Source organism: Dromiciops gliroides, chromosome 2, assembly GCF_019393635.1.
Source record: "Dromiciops gliroides isolate mDroGli1 chromosome 2, mDroGli1.pri, whole genome shotgun sequence".
In the NCBI taxonomy this organism is placed as follows: Eukaryota; Metazoa; Chordata; class Mammalia; order Microbiotheria; family Microbiotheriidae; genus Dromiciops; species Dromiciops gliroides.
In genome coordinates this window covers 109,129,981-109,151,528 of record NC_057862.1, presented here as the reverse complement: position 1 = coordinate 109,151,528, position 21,548 = coordinate 109,129,981, and the positions used below count along the sequence as shown (strand labels likewise).

Here is a 21,548-nt window from a genome sequence, read left to right as displayed (position 1 = left end):
GGGTTGTTTTTTCCCCCCAGCTTCCACCATTGCTTTTTTTTTTTTTTTTTTTTTTGCGGGGCAATGAGGGCTAAGTGACTTGCCCAGGGTCACACAGCTAGTAAGTGTCAAGTGTCTAAGGCTGGATTTGAACTCAGGTCTTCCTGAATCCAGGGCCAGTGCTCTATCCACTTCTCCACCTAGCTTCCCCCCACCATTGCTTTTTTTTTTTAAGTATTTTATTATTTTCCAGTTACATATAAGGATAGTTTTCATCATTTGTTTTCACAGGATTTTTAGTTCCTAATTTTTTTTCTCCCACCCTCCCTTCCCTCCCTCCTCCCCAAGACGGAAAGCAGTGTGATATAGGTTGTATATGTACAATGACATTAAACATATTTCTACATTAGTTATCTTGTGAAAGAAGAATCATAGCACAAGGGAAAAATCTCAAAAAAGAAGGAAAAAACAGTCCAAAAGTAGAAACAGTATGGTTCAATCTGCATTCATAATTCACAGTTCCTTTTTCTGAATGTTGAGAACATTTTCTATCATGAATTCTTTGAAACTGTTTTGGATCATTGTACTGCTGAGAAGAGCCAAGTCTATCCCCATTGTTCATCACACAATGCTGCTGTTACTGTGTACAATGTTCTCCTGGTTCTGCTCCTCTCAGTCAGCATCAGTTCATGTAAGTCATTCCAGGTTTCTCTGAACTCCTCATCATTTCTTACAGCACAATAGTATTCCATAACATTCATATATCACAACTTGTTCAACCATTCCCCTATTGATGGGCATTCCCTCTATTTCCAATTCTTTGCCACCTCAAAGAGAGCTGCTATAAATATTTTTGTACATGTGGGTCCTTTTCCCTTTTCTGTGATCTCTTTGGGATACAGACCTAGCAGTGGTGCCACTGGGTCAAAGTCCACCATTGCTTTTGATCTGTCTTTTGGGTTAAACAGAATAAATCTAATCCCTCCTCCATGTGACAGCCCTTCAAATATTTGAAAGCTGCTCTTATGTCTCTTTTGAGATATCTTTTGTCCAGGCTAAACATGCTTCAGTTTGTCCCCATATGTCATGGACACGAGGCCCTTCCCCATCCCGATCGCCTTCTATGGCTACATCCTCTAGCTTAACAATATATATATAGTGGTGGGAGAACTGGAAATGGTACCATATAAAGATCTTTTGAAAGAACTAGGTAAAGTTTAGCCTGGAAAAAAATATATGTGGGGTATATGTATACTTATATTTGTGTATATGTAGTATATGTGTATACACATTATATATTATATATATATATATATATATGTGATAACTCTGAGATAATCTCGAGGGAAGGCACTAATATTGAGGAAAATGAGTTTCCTCTAGAAGGTGAGATTTTAGCTAGGACTTAAAGGAAGCCAAGGAAGGGGATAAACATTTCTATAGCATTTACTGTGTGCCAGAACTTACTATATTAAGTGTTTTACAAATACCGTGTCTGGTCCTCACAACAATCTTGTAAAGTGGGTGCTATTACTGTACATGTTTTACAATTGAGGAAACTGAGGTTAAGTGACTTGCCTATGGTCACAAAACTAATAAATGTATCAGAGTGAATTTGAACTCAGGTCTTCTGGCCACAAGCCCAGTGCTCTAATCACTGTTCCATCTGCCTACTTCCTGGAAGGCCAGGAGATGGAGATGGAGATGAAGACAGTGTTTTGGGCACATGGGGGACAACCAGTGAAAATGTTTGGATTCAGGAGATGGAGCGTTTTGTTGAAGGAACGAGAAGGAGGCCGGTGTTGCTGATCCATAGAATATGAGGCAGGGGGAATAAGTGGTATAGAAGATTAGAAAGATAGCAGGGGGCCAGGTTAGGAAAGACTCTGAACACCATGTACAGGATTACATATTTGGTCCTGTATATCATAGCAAGCCCCGGGAGGCCATCAAATAGGGGAATGACATGGTCAGATGTGCATGTGAGGAAAATCAGTCTAATAGCTAAGTGGATTATGTACTGGGACAGAGAGACAACTGAGGCAGGGAGACCAGCCAGCAGGTTATTGTCATAGTGCAGGTGTGAGGTGATTAGGATGTTAACAATATCAGTGGAGAAAAGGGGGCATAGGTGAAAGATGTGACCAAGGTAGAATTGACAGGACTGGGCACCTGTTTGGATCTGAGGGGGAGAGCAAAGAGTTGAAGATTCAAGTCAGCTAGTGCAGGAATCTCTTCTACAAGTGGTTATACAACTTTTACTTAAAGATTTCCAGTAACAGAGAACTCACTATTACTCAAGGTAGCCTATTCCTTTGTTGGACAGCTCTGCACGTTATGGGGAAGAAAATGCTACCCACCTCCAGAGGAAAAAACTGATGGAGTCTGAATGTAAATTGAAGCATACTTTTAAAAAAACTTTTATTATTCTTGGGGTTTTTTTTGGTCTGTGTTTTCTTTCACCACATGTCTAATATGGAAATGTTTTGCATGACTGTACATGTGTAATCTATATCAAATTGCTTGCCTTTTCAAGGATGGGGGAGGGAGCTCAATTAAAAAAAAAACAACCCAAATATTAAGATTTTTTGTTTATATGTAATTGAGAACAAAGAAAAGGAAAATTAAATGTAAAAGAAAAATAAATAAATGTTAGGAAAATCTTCCTTATATTGAACTAAAATCTGCCTCCCTGTAACTTTCACCCTTCTACCTTAAGGGCCAAGAAGAACAAGTCAAATCCCTTTTCCTTATGACAACCCTTCAAATGCTTGGAACAGATATCATGTTCTACCTTGTAAAGTCTTTTTTTTTACAGGCTAGAGTATACCTAATTCTTTCAATAGATCTCTGTATGGTACTGTTTCCAGTTCTCCCACCATATTGGTCTCCTGGACCTGTTCTGATATGGTCTAATTTTCCTTTGTTCTTCCCAAAATATGGTGACTGGGACTTGTCACCGTGCTCTAGATTTGGTCTGCCCAAGGTATGGACAGACTCTCACCTTTCTAGTCCTGGACATTATGCTAATATTAAAGTCACATTAGCTTTTCTGGTTGCCATGTGACTTTTGTTGACTTACCATGACCTTACATCCCATTCATACACATCCCATTCAAAATCTTTTTCACATGAAGTATTTAGCTGCATCTCCTCCATTTTGTACTTGTCCAAATGACCAAGCAAAGGACCATCAAGATTTGGTTGACCCTTTGCTGTTTCTATAAGCTATGTCTTGGTTCCTGGCAGAATACTATATCCCCTCTGCCCCACCTCTCTATTTTCTTGAGTCCTTTGGACAGAGTAAAGAGTTGGTATTAATCCAAAAAGAACTCCCTTAAAATTTAAAAACAAAAAACAGAAAAAACCCCAGTTCCTTTAACTGGAGCTATAATCCTCATAGCTCAACTGTCAAGGGACCCGCAGAAGTGATTCCTATATTGTAAGGATGGTTGGACTAGATGGCTTGTCCGTCTCTTCTAGACTTCTTTTCTTCTCTAAGATTCGAAGGTTCTATGACAATGAATTTTAAGATCCCACAGTTGAAAGATCTTCAAAAATATGAGACATCTGACCATTCCCCTCTTCCCTTCTAGGCTTCAACACACTTAACACCCTTCCTCCCTCAATACCAAGTGACTCTCTCAAGAGTGACCCCAAGTCCTTGTTTATTTATCAGGGAAGGGCCAGAAGGGAGTAGATTCTGGGGAAGGAGCCCTTGCTTCTCCCTGCAAATGCCAGATGCTGGCCCAGGGGCGGATGTTTATGGACAGTAAATGGCCTGGCGGAGAATGATATTCACCAAGCCAAGAGACACCCAGCCTACCAGCTGCAGGCTAACTCCTAGTTAACAATTGATCCAGCACTGGCTCCCGGATGTGAGAACCCAAACAAACAAGGTTCTTAGTCAGAGGGTAAACATGTCTTCAAAGAAACCCTTTCCATAACCCTCTATCTTCCTTGTACAATCTTGCCTCTATCTAGGTAGGGGCAGCCAGGTGATGCAATCCATAGAATGATGAACTTAGAGTCAGAGGGATCTGAGTTCAAATTTTACCTCAGATGCTTATTAGCTGTGTGACCAAGGTCAGATTATTTAAACTTTCTGTGCCTCATTTTATTCCTCTGTAAAATGGGGTGGCTAATAGCACTGACCTCCCAGTCATTATGAGGGTCAAGTGAGATAAGATATGTAAAGAGTTGTTGTTGGGGCAGCTAGGTGGCACAGTGGATAGAGCACTGGCCCTGGATTCAGGAGTACCTGAGTTCAAATCCGGCCTCCGACACTTAACACTTACTAGCTGTGTGACCCTGGGCAAGTCACTTAACCCCAATTGCCCAGCAAAAAAAAAAAAAAAAAAAAGAGTTGTTGTTACTGGCCCACACCTGACAGACAGAAGAAAATGTTACAGCAAATGGAAAGGGCACTGGATTTGGACTTTAAGGGTTCTCATTTAAATGTTGGCTGTGTTATTTACTGTAACCTAAGAGACCTTGAGTATGTATTTAACCTCTCTGAGTCTGTTTCCTCAAATGTATACTGAGGACATTAGATGCTCCTTAAGGCTCTGTTTAGCTTAATGGTCCTATATCCTATATCTGGTCCTATATCTCATTCCTCCCACCATGCCTTGGCTTACATTATGACCCTCCTTGGAATGTCCTTTTGCCTCCTCTTGGGTTATTTAAGCCAAGCTCAAGTTCTTCCCCTTCCAGGAAGTCTTCCTTGATCACCCCAACTTTTGGTGGGTTAAATCAAGTTGTGATTTGATTTCGTGTAACTTTGTCTTATGTCCCCAGCCAGATTGGGAGTTTCCTGGGGGTGAGTGGGGTCTTCCCTTTGTCTTTTCTTTCCCCTGGTATCCATGTGGTGACTAGGTACAAACTTAGTCAGTTACTTTTTTTTTTTTTTTGGCAGGACAATTAGGGTTAAATGACTTGCCCAGGGTCACACAGCTAGTAAGTTTCAAGTGCCTGAGGCTGGATTTGAACTCAGGTCCTCCTGAATCCAGGGCTGGTGCTCTATCCACTGCACCACCTAGCTGCCCCTTGGTCAATTATTTAGTAAGGGAACCCCCAGTTTTTCATTTTGTCCTCAAAGGCTTTATCCCCAGGTAGGGAAACACATGTAACAGGCCCCATTTGACCTCTCATTGAAATTAATTTTTTTTTTTTTTTTTTTTGCTGAGGCAATTGGGGTTAAGTGACTTGCCCAGGGTCACACAGCTAGTAAGTGTCAAGTATCTGAGGTCGAATTTGAACTCAGGTCCTCCTGAATCCAGGGCCAGTGCTTTATCCACTGTGCCACCTAGCTGCCCCTGAAGTTAAATTTTTTACTTCCACCAAGTAATCCAAGCCAAGCCAGGCAAGCCAGTGTAGCATAATGGAAAAGTCAGTGGATTCAGAGGTAGAGACTTGGGCTCAATTACTTGCTATGGGACATTGAACAGGTCCTTTCCTTTCTATGAGACTTAGTTGTTGTTGTAAAATCTTTAAATTAAATCCTATGGGAAAAACAGCAGCTGTTGTGGGTACTCATGCTGCCTGGAAGAGGTGACTGTTTATCCTCAGAATCCCCATTCCCATCCCCACTCCTACTGAGGATAGAGAGATAAGCTCCCTGCCATCCTCTCTGACATTTTCCCACAGCTTTGGTGGCAGGCAAGAGAGAGACTGCATTGAATTGAGAGGTGACCCTTTGCAGTCCCTTCCCTGCATGGCCAGGCCAACTAGTGACCCCATCTCAAGTTTCCTTCTATTTTAGCCCCTGGGGAAGCTGGGATTATGCCTGGGATGGGCTATTTTAGGGAGGGCTGTGCTTCTGCAGCTGCTCAGTGACCTTGGGGTGGGTGGGGAGGGTGTGGGGAGGGGGAGAGGGCAGACACATTTGTCTCCAGAGAGTCCAAGTTTAGATTTCTTCTGTTATCTGGGCCTCCTTACCCCTGGAAAGCCCCGTTGGAGCTCAGTTTAGAGGGTTTGGAGGGAAGGATTTAAGAATCATTCATAGATAATCCAACATGAGGACTGGACCCTGGAGATCAACCAACCATGGTGTGACACTTATTTTATAGATAAGGAAATGGGTTTAGAAAAGGAAGGAGACTTGCTCTCTCTTTCTTTCCCTGTCTTTCTCCTTCCCTCATCTGCCTACTTTCCACTTCTATATCTTTACCAACTCACTGATGAGAAACATGAAATAGAATGGGTCTGAGGACAGGCCTGGTAGCTTTCCACTAGGGACCTCCCTCAGCTCAACCAACCCATTCATTAGTGTGCTTGGAGCCCTTTTATTCAGTCAGTTACAAATCGGCGTGGCTTACATTACCATCTAGCCCACCTCTCTCCGTTAAGGTGAAGATGGATATCAAGAGAGACTTGGTCATTTCTTTCTGAAATCCAGGTATGGCCACAGCATTCCCCCGGTTCTGCCTGTCTCCTAACCCTGCCAACAGAAAATGAGTTTAGTCTGGCAAAATAGGTTGGTTGTTTGCAAACCCACACTTTGTGAGCACCACTTCCCTTTCTAAATACTCACAAGCTGTCCACTTAACAATGTGCCCTAGAACTAACAGTCCAAGTTCACAGATCTATATTATTTCCTACTTCCCTCTTCCTCCTTTTACAAATGGGGATACTTGCTTATCTTTGTTACTCTAGCACTTCTCCTGATTTCTATGATTTAGAAAAAAAATAGTCAGCAGTGGTTCTGTGATCAATTCTGAGCAACTGAGTTTGTTCGGTACCCTGAGACCTGGTGACTTGGACGCCTTTAGAACATGTTGGTCCTCTCTTATTATATCTCTTTCATCTTCTTGTACTTGGATTCCCTTTCAACCATGTTAGTTCTAACCTTCCCAGTCCAAGAATCATTCATGAAAGAGAAGATAAAACATGATAGTAGACATTGTAAACATTACACCATCTCCCCTATGTTATTTTTTACTACATGGGTTTTTTTGTTTGTTTGTTTTTGTGGTGAGGCAATCGGGGTTAAGTGACTTGCCCAGGGTTACACAGCTAGTAAGTGTTAAGGGTTTGAGGCCAGATTTGAACTCAGGTCCTCCTGAATCCAGGGCCAGTGCGCTATCCATTGCGCCACCTAGCTGCCCCTATGTTATTTTTTAAGTCATTGAACATGGTAGGCTTGGGGTATACAAAGATTTTAAAAAGTGATCCCTTTCTTCAAAAAGTTTACATTCCTGCCCCCAACATAGCCCCAAAGTTCTTTATGTATACTTAATTTGGTGGCAGCAGTGGGGGAAAATGGGGTGGGAATAATTCTTAAAGTTCCCAGGCCACTTAGTTCATTTTGGGTGTTAGTTTTCCTAATAGTATGCTTATAGGACCATGACAATCTTTTATAGTCACTCTTGGTTATTACCCCCAGCTTCTTTCTTTTGTCAATCAGTCAATAAACACTTGTTTGTTATTTGTTTTTTTTTAATGTGCCAGGCAATGTGCTATGTGCTTTCGTACATCTCTTTAAATTTGAACTCAACAAAGAGCTCCCTATGCTGTGACATCATCTGTTTTGTATGCTTCACACCATTCTTTATGATCAGAGTCATATGCAATTACTTGGTGAGAATTTCATTTTTTTCCAGACCCAAATGGTCTTCTGGAGCAGACTTCCTTTTTAGAGGATCAGGCCATGCATCATACCTGCTTTTCCTTTGAATTTCTTTGAATCCTTTCTCCTAAAATCTAGAAAGTGGGTCTCATAGGGCCTGCAGCCCATCCCTTGGCTCTCACTGATTTTAGGATGACACGACCGCCATTTCCCCACATTTTCCCTTCCCTTTTTTTTTTTTTGTGGGATAGAATTAAAACTAGAGTAGCCATTTTCGCTCCTAGCTTTCTCTACATCCCACGAGATGGAATTGTCTGCAGGAAGGCCTCAGAAATATATCAGAAGCTTTGCCTTTAGTTGAAGGAGACTGGAGGCCCCACAGCCTCTCTGTGTACTTACGGTACTGTCACCAAGTCAATTCCCCAGAATGATCGAGTTTTCCAGTTGACTCCCTTCTCCCATTCCCCTAGCCCCTTCTTGTGAGACCGCAGGGAAACAAACCAGTGATGCATTTGAGAGTCACTTGAGCAATGTCACCCTAAGCGGCAGCAGGCTCAGGAGAGAGAGAGAGAGCCAGACTGCTCCCATCTTTCCACGGTCTGCCCCCTAAGACAGGATGGTGGCCTGGCCACTTCAGGGAAGAGACACTGGGGGAAGGTTGATGAGGGCTGAAGATAGAATAGACACAAGCAATGAATTCACACTCATCTTTTGGCATATGGCATTTCCAGGGCCAGAATTCTGGGCTTTCAGATATCAAACTGAGGTTGCTCACTTTCTCTTCCCCCTCCACAGTGTTTTCTTTAGTTCCCTGGAAATCTGCAAATAGATTTTACCTTGGAAACAAATGCTTACCAGCATTCACAGGGAGAAATTAATTCAAGCTATTCACTGAAAGGTCAAATGCTGTGGCCAGCCGAAGCTTAAATACTTTGGCCACATAATAAGAAGACAAGATTCACTAGAAAAGACCCTGTTGTTGGGAAAGATTGAAAGCAAAATGAAAAGGGGGGGGGGCGGCTGGGTGGCACAGTGGATAAAGCACCGGCCCTGGAGTCAGGAGTACCTGAGTTCAAATCCGGCCTCCGACACTTAACACTTACTAGCTGTGTGACCCTGGGCAAGTCACTTAACCCCAATTGCCTCACTTAAAAAAAAAAATGAAAAGGGGACAGCAGAGAATGAGATAGATAGATAGTGTAATGGAAGCAACGGATGTGAGTTTGGACAGACTTTGGGAAATGGTGGAGGGCAGAAGGGCCTGCTGTGCTATGGTCCAGAGGGTCATGAAGAGTTGGACATGACTGAACAAATGAATAACAATTTACAGGGAGAGGAGTAAGGTATGGGATAGTTAGTTATGGGACGGGTTCTAAAGCCTCATCAGTCAAGGCCCAACACACTAGTTCCAGGGAAACAACAAAGAGCTTATGTGTTTATTACTGGGAGAAAGCAGCAACTCTCCTCCCCCCCACCCCCCTGCCAAAAGCCTCTCCCTTCTGTTTTGTTTTTTTTAGCTCCAGAGCCAGGGCCTGCATCTCTGAGCCCACCCCCAGCAAGACGGTCTGTTGGCTGCCTTCCTGGACCATTGATTCAGTTCTCTCTAGCCCTCCACCCTTGCCCAAGAGGAAACCCTAACATGGCTGCTTTTGGCCCTGACCTTCTGGGGCAGTCTGTGATGTGGATAAGCTTGTCTGATTTGTCTCTTGTCTTTTTTCCTTTCTCTTCCTCTTTCCTTGTCTTTTATCTCCCCTCTTTTCCCGGCTCCCTGAAGAGAGCGAGATTGTCCCCCCAGACTGCCTCCGTCCCCGTTCCTTCACTGCCATCCGAAGGCCTTCCCTACGGAGAGACCCTGAGGACACCCGCCTCTCCGTCAGCCTCTGCGACCTCAACGTGCAGGATGAGGGCTTCCAGGCTGCAGCGGTAGCAGCGTCAGCCTGCTCCATCCCACAGAACTCCCTCAACTCTCAGCACTGCCACTTGTTGCCCCCTCAGCTAGAGAGTGACCTTCGCTTCCACCAGCTGCGTGGCGCCCACATCAAGATCCTGGACGAGCAGACCGTGGCCCGGCTGGAGCATGCCCGTGAGGAGCGGACGCTGGTCTTCACCAGTCGGCCGCTGCGTGTTGGGGAGACCATCTTCGTCAAAGTCAACAAATCCAACACCTCGCGCCCTGGTACCCTGTCCTACGGTGTCACGACCTGTGACCCTGGGACGCTGCGTCCCAGTGACCTCCCCTATAACCCAGAGGCCTTGGTGGACAGGAAAGAGTTCTGGGCTGTGTGCCGGGTACCAGGCCCCCTCCACAGTGGTGACATCCTGGGCTTTATGGTGACTGCTGATGGGGAGCTGCACCTGAGCCACAATGGGGCAGCGGCGGGCATGCAGCTCTGTGTAGATGTTTCCCAGCCCCTCTGGATGCTCTTCAACCTTCACGGGGCCATCACGCAGATCCGCGTCCTTGGTAGGTCTCACCCTTTTCCCAAAAGGTTTTCCTGTTTGCAGATAATCTGTGACTTACTTTATTCTGAGGCCATAGGTCAGACCCCGCTCACATCCCTATTGGCAGCTGCCATGAGTTATAGGACTAGGAAACACACAGCCTTGTAACCCCATACCTATATAGTGATGGCAGGTGTCTTATCAGCTGTGGGAAAATTAGAAAAAGGGAAGAGCTTGTCGTAGATGCCTTACCCTCACCTGCCTCTTCTATGCCTTGTGGTTTTTTTGTTGTTTGGGGTTTTGGGTTTTGGGGCAGGACAATGAGAATTAAGTGACTTGCTCAGGGTCACATAGCTAGTAAGTGTCAAGTGTCTGAGGCTTCATTGAACTCAGGTCCTCCTGAATCCAGGGCCGGTGCTCTATCCACTGCGCCACCTAGCCGCCCCCTATGCCTTGTTTTTTTGCAAAAATATGACTTAGTAAAAAGAGTGCTAGCCCTGGACCTGGAAGGCCTGTGTTCAAATCCGGGTTCTGATACTTAACGGACCTACCTGTGTGACCACAAGCAAGCGATTTAGCCTCACTGAGTCTTACTTTCCTCCTCTGGGGAGATGGAAATAACAAACCTTGCACTTCTTACCGTACAGGGTTGTTATAGAAAAGCCTTTTCTAACCCTTGGAAGTTATTTGTTCGCAGACTGTCAGAGCAGGGAGGGACTATAGAGATGATCTAGGTCAACTTCACTATTTTGTAGATGAGGAAAAGGGAAACCTTGAAAGTTTATGACTCATTCAAGGTCACCCAATCAGTCAGTGGCAGAACCTCTGTCCAGTGTTACTTGTACTCTACTGCACTGCTTCCCAAATAGTTTTGACTCTGTGTGTGTGTGTGTGTAACATATGCCTGTGAGGGCAGTTGGATGAGTTCAAGGAAAAAAAAAGATTAGGACTTGTCTCTTTGGAAAGATTAGGATTTGGGACTTTTAGAACATGAACCCCCTGAGAACAGAATGGTTTTGTTTTGGTTTTTTGTTTTGTTTTGGTCTGTGTGCCCCAGCACCTAAGCCCATTGCAGGGAAGGCTTCCCAGAAGAAAGAATGAGGCTGAGCCTCAAAGCACATGCCATCGGTTCTGAGCAGCAGGTATAAATATACCCACTGGGCTGGGGGAAGGAGCAGAAGGTTGGGGCACTCAGAGAGGCCCATTTCATCCAGCCACCCATGTTTGCCTCACCAAAAAAAAAAAAGTTTTCTAAAAAAGAGGCCTCCATGACTGGAAGGATGGATATAGAGAATGGAGTGTGGGGGTGGGGGTGGGGGCAGAACTATGTTCCCCTCGCAGGCCCCACTGGAATGTTTCCCAATAGTCAAAATCTTTGCTTTTCCAGTGTGTCAGAGAAACCCCTCCCCAAATCATCTGGTTCCTGGGGTGCTTCTCTCGAGTTTCCATTCACTAGAAAGGGATCCTTGCTGTGTGGCTTCAGGCAAATCATTCAACTTCTCTGAGCCACAATGTTTCTTTCCCTCCCTTCACACCTCCTAACCATCTACCTCCCAGGGAGGTCATTAGGATAAATGAGCTTGTCGTGCTGAGACACTTATTGGTCCCTAAAGGAAGGATATTATATTATCACAAGAGATCTTCTTTTCTTGCTATTAATAGCACTTCCTAGGGGTCCCTACTGCCTAGCAGGGAAAGAGTGGGAGTGGGGGATGAGGAAAGAGAAAATAGGTTAGGGGGAAAGGGAAGGAACATGTGTTTTTTAAGTTGCAGAGCAGAGCTGGCTTAGGATGGGTATTGAAGAAGGGAAGGGCCTTCCTGAGCTGTCCTCCAAGACTCTGTGGCTTAGCCTGAGAATCCTCTGCAGAGAAAGGGATACCAGGAGCCCCACTTCAGGTAGCCGTTCACAATGTAGAAGAATGTCTGGCCCTATAAAAGTTTGCCTTCTTTTTTATTTTTGCAAATTAGCATCTGCTTACAGATCTTTAATTAGCCTCCAGGGGTACCAGGCACAGAATGAAAATGTCCTACCCACTGAAGAAGCACCAGGGATAGAGAGAGACTGTGAGAGGAAGGTAACCGCCCACCCGCCGTTCAGGAAACAGGGTTCCGCTCACAAAGATTCCCTTTATTCACAATTCCCCAGGAGCACAATGACAGAAGGGGAAACCTCTGCTGTAGGCTGAGACATTTAGACTTCATCATGTAGGCATTTGGGAACCGGGGAGAGTTTCTGAGCAAGGGAGACAACGGAGATGCTTGAGAACAGTTATTTGCAGCCTTAGGTGAAGGCCATTCCCCAAGGGCCTTTGCGGGAGGCACCCGAGTTCTTGTTTCCCCCTCGGTTATAACCATCTCTAGCCGAGTGGGGATGGTGGCTGGGGGCCGAGCAGGAGGTGACTAGATGTGACCCTCTCCTCTTTTCTCTCTCACTGTTTCGTAGGCTCCACCATCCTGGCTGAACGAGGTGTCCCATCTCTCCCGAGCTCCCCGGCATCTTCCCCCACGTCCACTGGGTTGTGCAGCCGGCTCTCTGACCCTCTGCTGAGTGCATGCAGCTCAGGACCCCCCGGGAGTTCTCTCAGCGGTGAGTATGACTTTCCTCTTCATTCCCTCACCATCCCTCTTATTCTCTCTATGCAGCTCCTTGTGGGGCAGAGGAAAAGCGGGTCCTGTAGAAATGGATCCAGAGATACTCTATACCTCACCTGTATCCTTAATCTGAACTTCCTTTGGGAAACCAGTGTCCTGTGTTGTAAAGAGCACTAAATTAGGGATTGGGAGGCCTTGGCTCTGTGTGACCTCAGGCAAGGTCACCTCACCTTGAAAGGTCTCCATTTCCCCATCTGTAAGATGAGGAGCTTAGCTTGCTGATTTCCAAGGTTCCTTCTGATTCTTGAGGAATCTTATGTCATTTATTCAGCATTGCCTTCGGACCTTTGTCGGCAACAGGTCATCTGCTCATGAAAACTTCCTAGGCACAGAGAGATAAACTGAGGCTCAGAAAGGTTTGGTATCCCTCCCAAGGGCCCACAGTGGCTCCCCAGTGGAGTTAGACAGGATTTCCCAGAACCCCGCACTTGGAACCTCTTTCTTCTTACATTTGCCTCCCTCCCCTCCCCCTAGGCACAGCCCCCAACTCACCAGTAAGCTTGCCTGAGTCACCTCTGTCACCGGGCCCCGGGCCAGGCCCAGGGCCAGGGCCGTGGAGTGATGAGTGCACCATCTGCTACGAGAACACAGTGGACACAGTCATCTACACCTGCGGTCACATGTGCCTGTGCTACTCCTGTGGCCTCCGCCTGAAGAAGACTGTCCACGCCTGCTGCCCCATCTGCCGTCGAGTCATCAAGGACATCATTAAGACCTACAGGAGCACCTAGACCCGGTGCGGCTTCCACCGCTCCCCCACCCCCACCCTGCCCAAGGTGGGACTGCAGCCATCAGGAGTTGACACTCCACTCGAAGCAGAGGGCTAGCAAATAGGGACCCCCTTTCTCTCTCTTTTTTTGGAAACTTGTTTTCCCCTCCTCCATTAAAAAGCAAAGCAAAGGCTCTACAGGGGCGTTAGGGCATGTGGGGGAGAAGGGCAGCCCCTCCCTGGGACCTCACTGGCTGCCATCTCTGGAATCCAGGAGAAGACAGCCCCGTGCTTTGGACCTTAATCCATCTGGGGCTGCCCCAACTCAGAGAAAGCCCGGGCCCCTGTCTGGTGATTTCTCTAGAAGGGAAGAGTCAGGACAAACCCCGGGTTTGGAGGAACCAGGAATCTCTGTCCTTGTTCCCACCCTCACAAGCCATGCCTGAGTGGGACTCGGGAAGGAGTGTCAGGGGAGCCGGCTCCTCCTATCCCAGAGTGCACCTGACCAGGCTGACCCCTTTTCAAAAGCCTCTCCTGTTTTCTCTCTTTCCGATTTCCTTTCCTCTCTTTTCTCTGCACTGTCATCTTCTTCTCTCGCCCTCTCCATTCTCCCTTCCTCTCTTCTCTCTGTCTCTCATTCTGTCTCTCTCTTCCCTCAGGCAGATTGTTTGACTGAAGCATTTGGAGCTCCTTGGAAAGGAGCTGTTCATTTTCCTCAGCTTCACCATCAGCTAGAGGGCATCTGGCTGGTGCAGTGGATAGAGTGTTGAGGGTGCAGTCAGGAAGACCTGAGTTCAAATCTCTCCTTCACACTCCCCAGTTGTATGACCCAGGGTATGTCATTTGATCTTTTTTTACCTCAGTTTACTCATCTGTAAAATAAGTGAGTTGGCCTCACAGGCTTCCAGGTTTTCTTCCAGGTCTAGATTTCCAATCCTGTGACCTACAGGAGAAAGGATCTCTCCTCCTAAACTTTCCCCTCCTCTTCCTTTATGATAAGACTCCTAGCTCAGGCTGCCCCTCAGGTATGTGTGGAATTGTGAAAGGGCCAGATTTGATGCCACCTCCCTTTGACTTTGGAGAAGTGGGTTTTCATGCCTCCTGACTTCTCTTGGGTCCCCATGATCATGGAGAGAGGTCTTGCTTTGTGATTGGCCTCCTAAGACACAAATCATCTCACCCTGACATCATGCCAGGCTCCCAGCCAGGGGCGGGGGTAGGGGATGCTTCACCCTGGCTCTCTCCACCCCTCAGGCATCCTCCTCCCATCATCTCAGTGCCAGGGAGAAGTTCACCATGGAACCCATGGGGGACCTATGAGGAGGGGAGTGTTTGTGACTCAGACCCTCCCCAACACTGGCTCTTCCTGCCCAGCAGTCAGTTCCAACTTTGGCCATACCCCACTCTGGCCTGTAACCCCTCTCTTGCCTTATTTATTTTAAATTAACTTATTGATTTCCACTTGGTGGAGTCGCTGTTCCCCAGCCTCTCCCCTCCCTGCCTCATGACCTGGAGGACTAGCTTTAGGTGCCTATGACGTGCCAGGCAGGGGGCAGTTGGGTGATAAAGACAGCTTCTGTCCAGAAACTCCCCACTGGGACTCAACCACTCAGGCTCAGTCACTCACTCTCCCATCAAAAACCAGCCAAATGTTTCCTAAGCCTCCAGGAAGGGAGAATGGAGGACTGACAGCCTCCATCCTGCACATCCCAGTTCCTAGAGGGGCTTTGGGGTGTGCTAGAGCCCCAGCAGGCAGCTTGGTGCTGGATTTTGAGTCAAAGGACTTGAGTTCAAACCCCAGTTCTGCTATTAACTATCTGTGCAGCCTTGGTTACTTAACCTCTCTGGGCCTCAGTTCCCTCATTTGTAAAATGAGAGGGGTGGACCAGATGATCTCTTAATTCTTAATGACTCTGAGACTTGTAGAAGAGAACCCAGAGGCTGAGAAAGGAGGGTTTGTTTGGGAAAACGTTGTTTATTGACTTCTAATCTTCGGTAGGAATGGGGTGCCCGGGGCAAGAGACTTTCCCTCTCCATCCCCTTCTCCCCTGACCAGTAGAGGGCAAAAATGAGCCCTGGACATCTATGAAATAGGTTTCCAGTTGAGGAAGTGGGGATGCTGAAAGGCTTTTGATGCCTGCTCCCAGGGCAGGAGGTCCAGAGCTCTCTTTGGGGAGAGTCTATCTGTGATTTGGGATGCATTAGTTGAGGGGGCCTGGGAAAAGGGATGGCTTTTGCATTTGTCTCAAGCCACAATCATCTCAGCCAAAGGCCCTCCCTAACCCTGCCTGGGCTTCAGGATCTCAGGGATATTAGCGGCTTTGGAGGAACTGAGTAGGGCTGGGTCTCCCCACCCTGCTTTTGTTTGACCCTTTGCTGCTCCCCTAGCTGCCCATGTCCAATCTTGCTCCATCTGTGCTGCTCAGTGAAGGGAGAAATGTGAGGGCAAGTGTCACTGCTCTGTGCGAGGAGCCCTGGACCAGAAGGACCTGGATTCTCTTCTTTTCTCTGTCACTAATTCCCTGTGTGAGCCTAAGCAAACCACTTCTTCTCTGCGTACATCAGTTTCTCTAAATCATGGGGCTTGTACTAGGTGGCATCTAAGGTTCCCTCCAGTTCTGAAGTTAGAGTGAGTTTAATTCTAAGATTCTGGTTGGTGGGGAGGTGGGGCAGGATTGGAGATGGAGGGAATGGTGAGGAAAATCCCTTCTCCAGCCCTTCAGGAGTCAAGGACCCTCTTGGTGACCCCTTTGAGATCCCACATTAGGTAGCGCCTTTAGAGAGGTGGGGACTGACTTCGTTCTGGTCTGAGGTCACAGACCATGGAATGCTGGGAATAAAAGAAGAATGGGAAGAAGGTAGAAAAGAAGGTGCCTACCATGTTCTATTCCATTTCTTTCTGATGCTGTGTTTTCTTAGATGCCACTTCTGTTGTGTCCTCTGGGTCACCCTGATTGTGAATAAAGGTGATTTAGCTATCCAGCTTCTCAGATGGCCAGTTCTGGTGTTCTGTCACTGTGGAATGAACATTTATTAAGCACTTAGTGTGTGCCAGGCACTGTGCCAAGCTCTGGGTTGGGAAAATCCAATTCTACAAGCATTTGTTAAGCCTTTACTACATGCCACTTGGCATAGTGCAGTGCAGCTAGAAGGTATAGTACATAAAGTGTTGGACTTGGAAGACTTGAGTTCAAATTTTGCCTCAGACCATACCAGCTGTATGACCCTATACAAATCACTTAACCTTTCAGCCTTGGTTTTCTCATCTGTAAAATGGAGATAATAGTAGCTACACCACAGGGTTGTTATAAGGATCAAATGAGATAACATATGTCAAATTCTTTATGAGCCTTAAAATGCTATATGCATGCTAGCTAGCAATTAGAAGGCAGGAAGACCTGGGTTCAAGTGTTGCCTCCGAGTCATACTAATTCTGTGATCATGGACACATTGTCACTTAAACTCTCAGTGCATCCGTCCAGGCAACTCTTTAATTCTAAGTAAGAGAGGAGTTACCAATCTGCATTAGTGGAGGGACTTTAAGTATGCCAGGAGTTCCTTATCCAAGGGAAATCACAGATCTGGATACTCTCTTTACAGATTCCCCTACCCACAATGTGCCAGGCATAGAGAGACACTAAAATAAAAAAGTTCCTGCCCTCAAGGAGTTTACATTCTACTACATATGTGTTTGTATATATGCCTGCATATAGGCAGGGGGCCTAGGAACGTTCAGGGACAAAGAGCATCATCTTTGGAGACAGGAAGCCTGGACTCCAGTCCAGACGATGTCATCGTAGCTCTGGGATTACAGGTAGGTGGAGGGACAAGAGGGTAAACTGCTTGCCCGTGTGTCAGATAGGGATGACAATCCTTGCTCTGACTATGGCATCTCGGGACTGTGGGGGATCAAACGGGCGGTGTCTGAGAAAGAGCGGCTTTATCTCGAGATAATGGTTGTAAAGCTCAGTGCTGTGCTTGGCACAGAGTCGGAACTAGATAAATGGTAGTAGTTGTCATTATTGTCATGTAGAATACCAGCATCTCTGATCAGGATGGGGGTGGGAGCGGGGGAGGGGAGTTTTTACTAGTATTGACGGATCTGTGCCATGTGCCTCAGTCCTGAGAAGTGCTGGCTTGGAAGACTACGAGGTAAGATGGTGGAAGGAGGAAGGCTCATTTCTGACCTGAGGAAGCCCAGGAGAAATGTATTAATGAGAAATGACTGCGTGTGTGTGTGTGTGTGTGTGTGTGTGTGTGTGTGTGTGTGTGTGTGTGTGTGTGAGAGAGAGTGAGTGAAGACTGCCCCTCTAAAGTGGGCAGATTCCTGGAGGATGAGGAAGATTTGGCTCAAGGGCTCAGGGTTTCCAGGTGAGTTTTTGGTTATTTGTTGAATGGGGTGGGGGTGGGGGGTGGGTGGCGCACGTTCTTCGTTTTTGGAGTAGTCTTGGAAAAGGCTCAGCGGGGTCGGGGTCACTGAGAAGCCGGACACGCGATCAGGGATGTGGTTTTTTGTTAACTGGCAAATGGACAGGGTGGTTTCTGAAACCTTCAATATTGGGTGTGTTTGTGAAGTTAGATGGTACCACCTAGAGGCCAGTTGGGGGAATAACAGGATGGAGAAATCAATCCTTGCTAGGAGGTATCTCCTGGCTTCAGTTAGAGGCTCCTCTTGAAGTTTATTAAGACCATCCTTTTTGACTGGCCAGTAGGGCACCTCATCCATCTTAGTTATCCCAGGTCACTCAGTCATCCTTCCTAGAGCGTAGTCCCTGGAAAGCTTGTGAAGGTTCCTGGCCCATAAGACAGGCCCCTAAGATAGGACGGAGGTGGGGCAGGGGCCCAGGCACATGGAGGTCTGTTTGGCCAGAGAGACTTCTGGGCCAAAGGACCAGGGACCCAGAACAGCTGCATCCAGATTTCCAAGGTCACTGTCTTTTGATTAGAAATAGCACTCAAGGGGCATCTAGGTGGCACAGTGTACCGGCCCTGGATTCTGGCCTCAGACACTTAACACTTATTAGCTGTGTGACCCTGGGCAAGCCATTTAACCCCAATTGCCTCACTAAAAAAAAAAAAAAAAAAGATCCTCATGTGGTGTGAGACATTATCCTGGTAGCTTTCCCCTGGACCCTCTCCAGCTTCTCAATGTCCTTCCTAAAATGTATCACTCAGAATGGAGCATAATACTCCCTTTGGAAGTGGTCTGGCCAAGTACATAGAGTACTCCTCTTGGGTATTTATTGTGCCTCTTTTAATGTAGCCTTTAATATGGGGATGATAGGTTTTTGGGGGGGTTGTCACAATGAACTTACAGTCCAGTAAAATCTCTAGGTCTTTTCCCTACAAACTACTATTTAGCTATATTCCCTATATTGTACTTGTAAGGTTAATTTCTTGAACCAAGTCTAAGAATTTAATTTTATCGTTAGCACAATGCCTGGCACATAGTTAGGTGCTTATTAACTATTGGAGTTGACTCAACATTTTTAACCTGCTGGAATCTTCTCAGACCCTATCTTGAGTGTCATCCAACATATTAGCTAGGTTTCCTAGCTTTGTGTCATCTGCAAATATAAGCATGTGACTCATGCCTTTATCCAAGTCATTGATAAAAATGTTAAAAAGCAGTTTCACAGATCTGTAGGTGATGCAGAGCATTAGTCCTGGAGTCAGGAAGACCTGAGTTCAAATCTGAATTCAGACACTTACTAGCAAGTTACTTAATGTCTATCTGCCTCACTTTCCTCGACTGTAAAATGGGAATAATAATAGCACGCACCTCAGAGGGTTGTTGTCAAGATCAAATGAGGTATTTCTAAAAAGTGATTGGGGCAGCTAGATGGCACAGTGGATAGAGCACACCGGCTCTGGAGTCAGGAGTACCCGAGTTCAAATCTGGCCTCAGACACTTAACACACTTACTAGCTGTGTGACCCTTGGCAAGTCACTTAACCCCAATTGCCTCACACACACACACACACACACACACACACACACACACACACACACACACACACACAAAAGTGCTTAGCGCAGTCCTGTCTTATCGTGAGCACTATATAAATGTATTATTATTAATGCATATTTCTGGTGCACTCCACTGGAGACCTCCTTCCCAGTTGACATCCAGCCACTAATTACTGTTTTTAGCTAGAGGCAGCTAGGTGGTACAGTGGATAGAACATTGGACTTGGAGTCAAGGAAGAAGACCTGAATTCAAATCTGACCTCAAATAGTCCCTAGCTCTATGATCTTGGGAACATCACTTCACTGTTATCTGTCTCAGTTTCCTCAACTGTAAAATGAAGATAACAATAGCACTTACCTCACAGAGTTGTTGTGAGGATCAAATGAGATATTTGTAAAGTGCTTAGCATAGTGTCTGGCACATAATAGATAATAAATGTTTATTTCCTTCCCCTTAGCTCTTGCCCTTTAACTAGCTCTGAACCCACCCAATCACTATTACTTAGCCCACAGTTCTGAATCTTGTTCATAAAAATAGCACGAAACTGCCAAGTTATTTGTTAAAATCTAGGTAAACTATGCCTGCAACATTCCCTTGATCTACCCTTCCAGTGACTTCAAGAAAGGAAACAAAGGGATGACTTGGTCTGGCTCCTGATGACCACTGCCTTTTTTTCTAGATATTTGCTAATCATTCTTTTAATATTAAATTCTAGATCCTCCCCCCCCCCCCCCCGAGCCTTTCTGAATCAAAATCAAGCTATCTGGCCTTAGTTTGAAGACTCTGTTTTCCCTTTTTTGAAGATTGGGACAACATTTCCCCCAGTCCTTTCAGTACCTGGTGACGACCTCAGCCAGAGGTAGAAGCAGCCAGCCCACTAACATTTTATTAAGTACCTATTAGTGTGGTAGGCAGCTAGCAGCTAGGTGGCGCAGTGGGCCTGGAGTCAGGAAGACTCATCTCCCTAGGTTCAAATCTGGCCTCAGACACTCGACACTTACTAGCTGTGTGACCCTGGGCAAGTCACTTAAGTCTGCTCGCATCAGTTTCATCGTCTATAAAATAAGCTGGAAAAAGAAATGGCAAACTACGCTAGTGTCTTTGCCAAGAAAACCCCAAATGAGGGGGCAGCTAGGTAGTGCAGTGGATAAAGCACTGGCCCTGGATTCAGGAGGACCTGAGTTCAAATCCGGCCTCAGACACTCGACACTTACTAGCTGTGTAACCCTGGGCAAATCACTTAACCCTCATTGCCACACACACACACAAAAAAGTACCTAAAACTAAAGTACAGAATACTATAAAACATGCAGGCAAAACAAAAGAAAAAAAAGAAAACCCCAAATGGAGTCACCAAGAGTTAGATAGGACTGAACAACAACAGTGTCCCAGGCATGGTGCTAAGTGCTATGGATTTTCCTACTAGTTCCCAACTTGTTTTAAGGTCTAATCCCCTATTAGCCATTTCTGTTCTGCCATTTTCCAGCCCTTGGCTGGTGGGGGCATGGGGCAGGGCACAAAAACATCAGCAAAATAGAGAGGTTTGCCTTCCCACTGTTGTTCATTCTAATCCCACCCACCCTGAGCAGTGATCGGATCCCTCCCCAAAAGGAGGATTTTTAACTGGACCTGTGATATCATGACTGTATGGAGTTTGGGGTAAGGAATTCCCATTATCAGGGCAACTTTTCTGCAAGTCTTCAGGGAGTTGCCTGGGGCATTGAGGTTGGCTTGCCCCAGGGTTCTTTCCCTCTCCCCCCATGGCAAAAGTGGAGCTAGAGTCTAGGTCTTCTGAACTCCTACCCCAGCTATCTTGTTTTTCAGTCATGTTTGACTCTTTGTGACCCCATTTGGAGTTTTCTTGGCAAAGATCTCCTCCAGCTCATTTTATAGACGAGGAAACTAAGGCAAGCACGGTGAAGTGATTTGCCCAGGGTCCCATAGCTAGTAAGTGTCTGAGGCTGGATTTGAACTCAGGAAAATGAGCCTTGGTGACTCCAGACCCAGCATTTTATTTACTGTGCCACCTAGCTATCTTCCCCCAACTATCTATTCATTTATGTAACAGGGAATCAGGGAATCAGGAAGACATGGCTTCAAATCTTGCCTCAGAGGCATATAAACTGTGTGACCCTAGGCAAGTCACTTAACTCTTCTACAGCATTACTTTCCTCATTTGTAAAAAGAAGTTGGATTAAATGATCTCTCAAGCCCCATAATCCTAA

The 21,548-nt window shown here is 46.1% G+C and overlaps 1 protein-coding gene across 3 annotated transcripts in view; it reads left to right on the top strand.

The window, feature by feature from the left end:
* NEURL1 (neuralized E3 ubiquitin protein ligase 1) overlaps positions 1-16,339 on the top strand; it is a 109,118-nt gene extending 92,779 nt beyond the window's left edge. For all 3 annotated transcript variants that reach the window (XM_043985609.1, XM_043985610.1, XM_043985611.1), the window contains exons 4-6: positions 9,324-10,013; positions 12,435-12,578; positions 13,118-16,339. In XM_043985609.1, the coding sequence (XP_043841544.1) occupies positions 9,324-10,013; positions 12,435-12,578; positions 13,118-13,374 (1,091 nt within the window). In that variant the 3' untranslated portion in view covers positions 13,375-16,339. The remainder of the gene's footprint in view (positions 1-9,323; positions 10,014-12,434; positions 12,579-13,117) is intronic.
* The last annotated feature ends 5,209 nt before the right edge of the window (positions 16,340-21,548 follow it).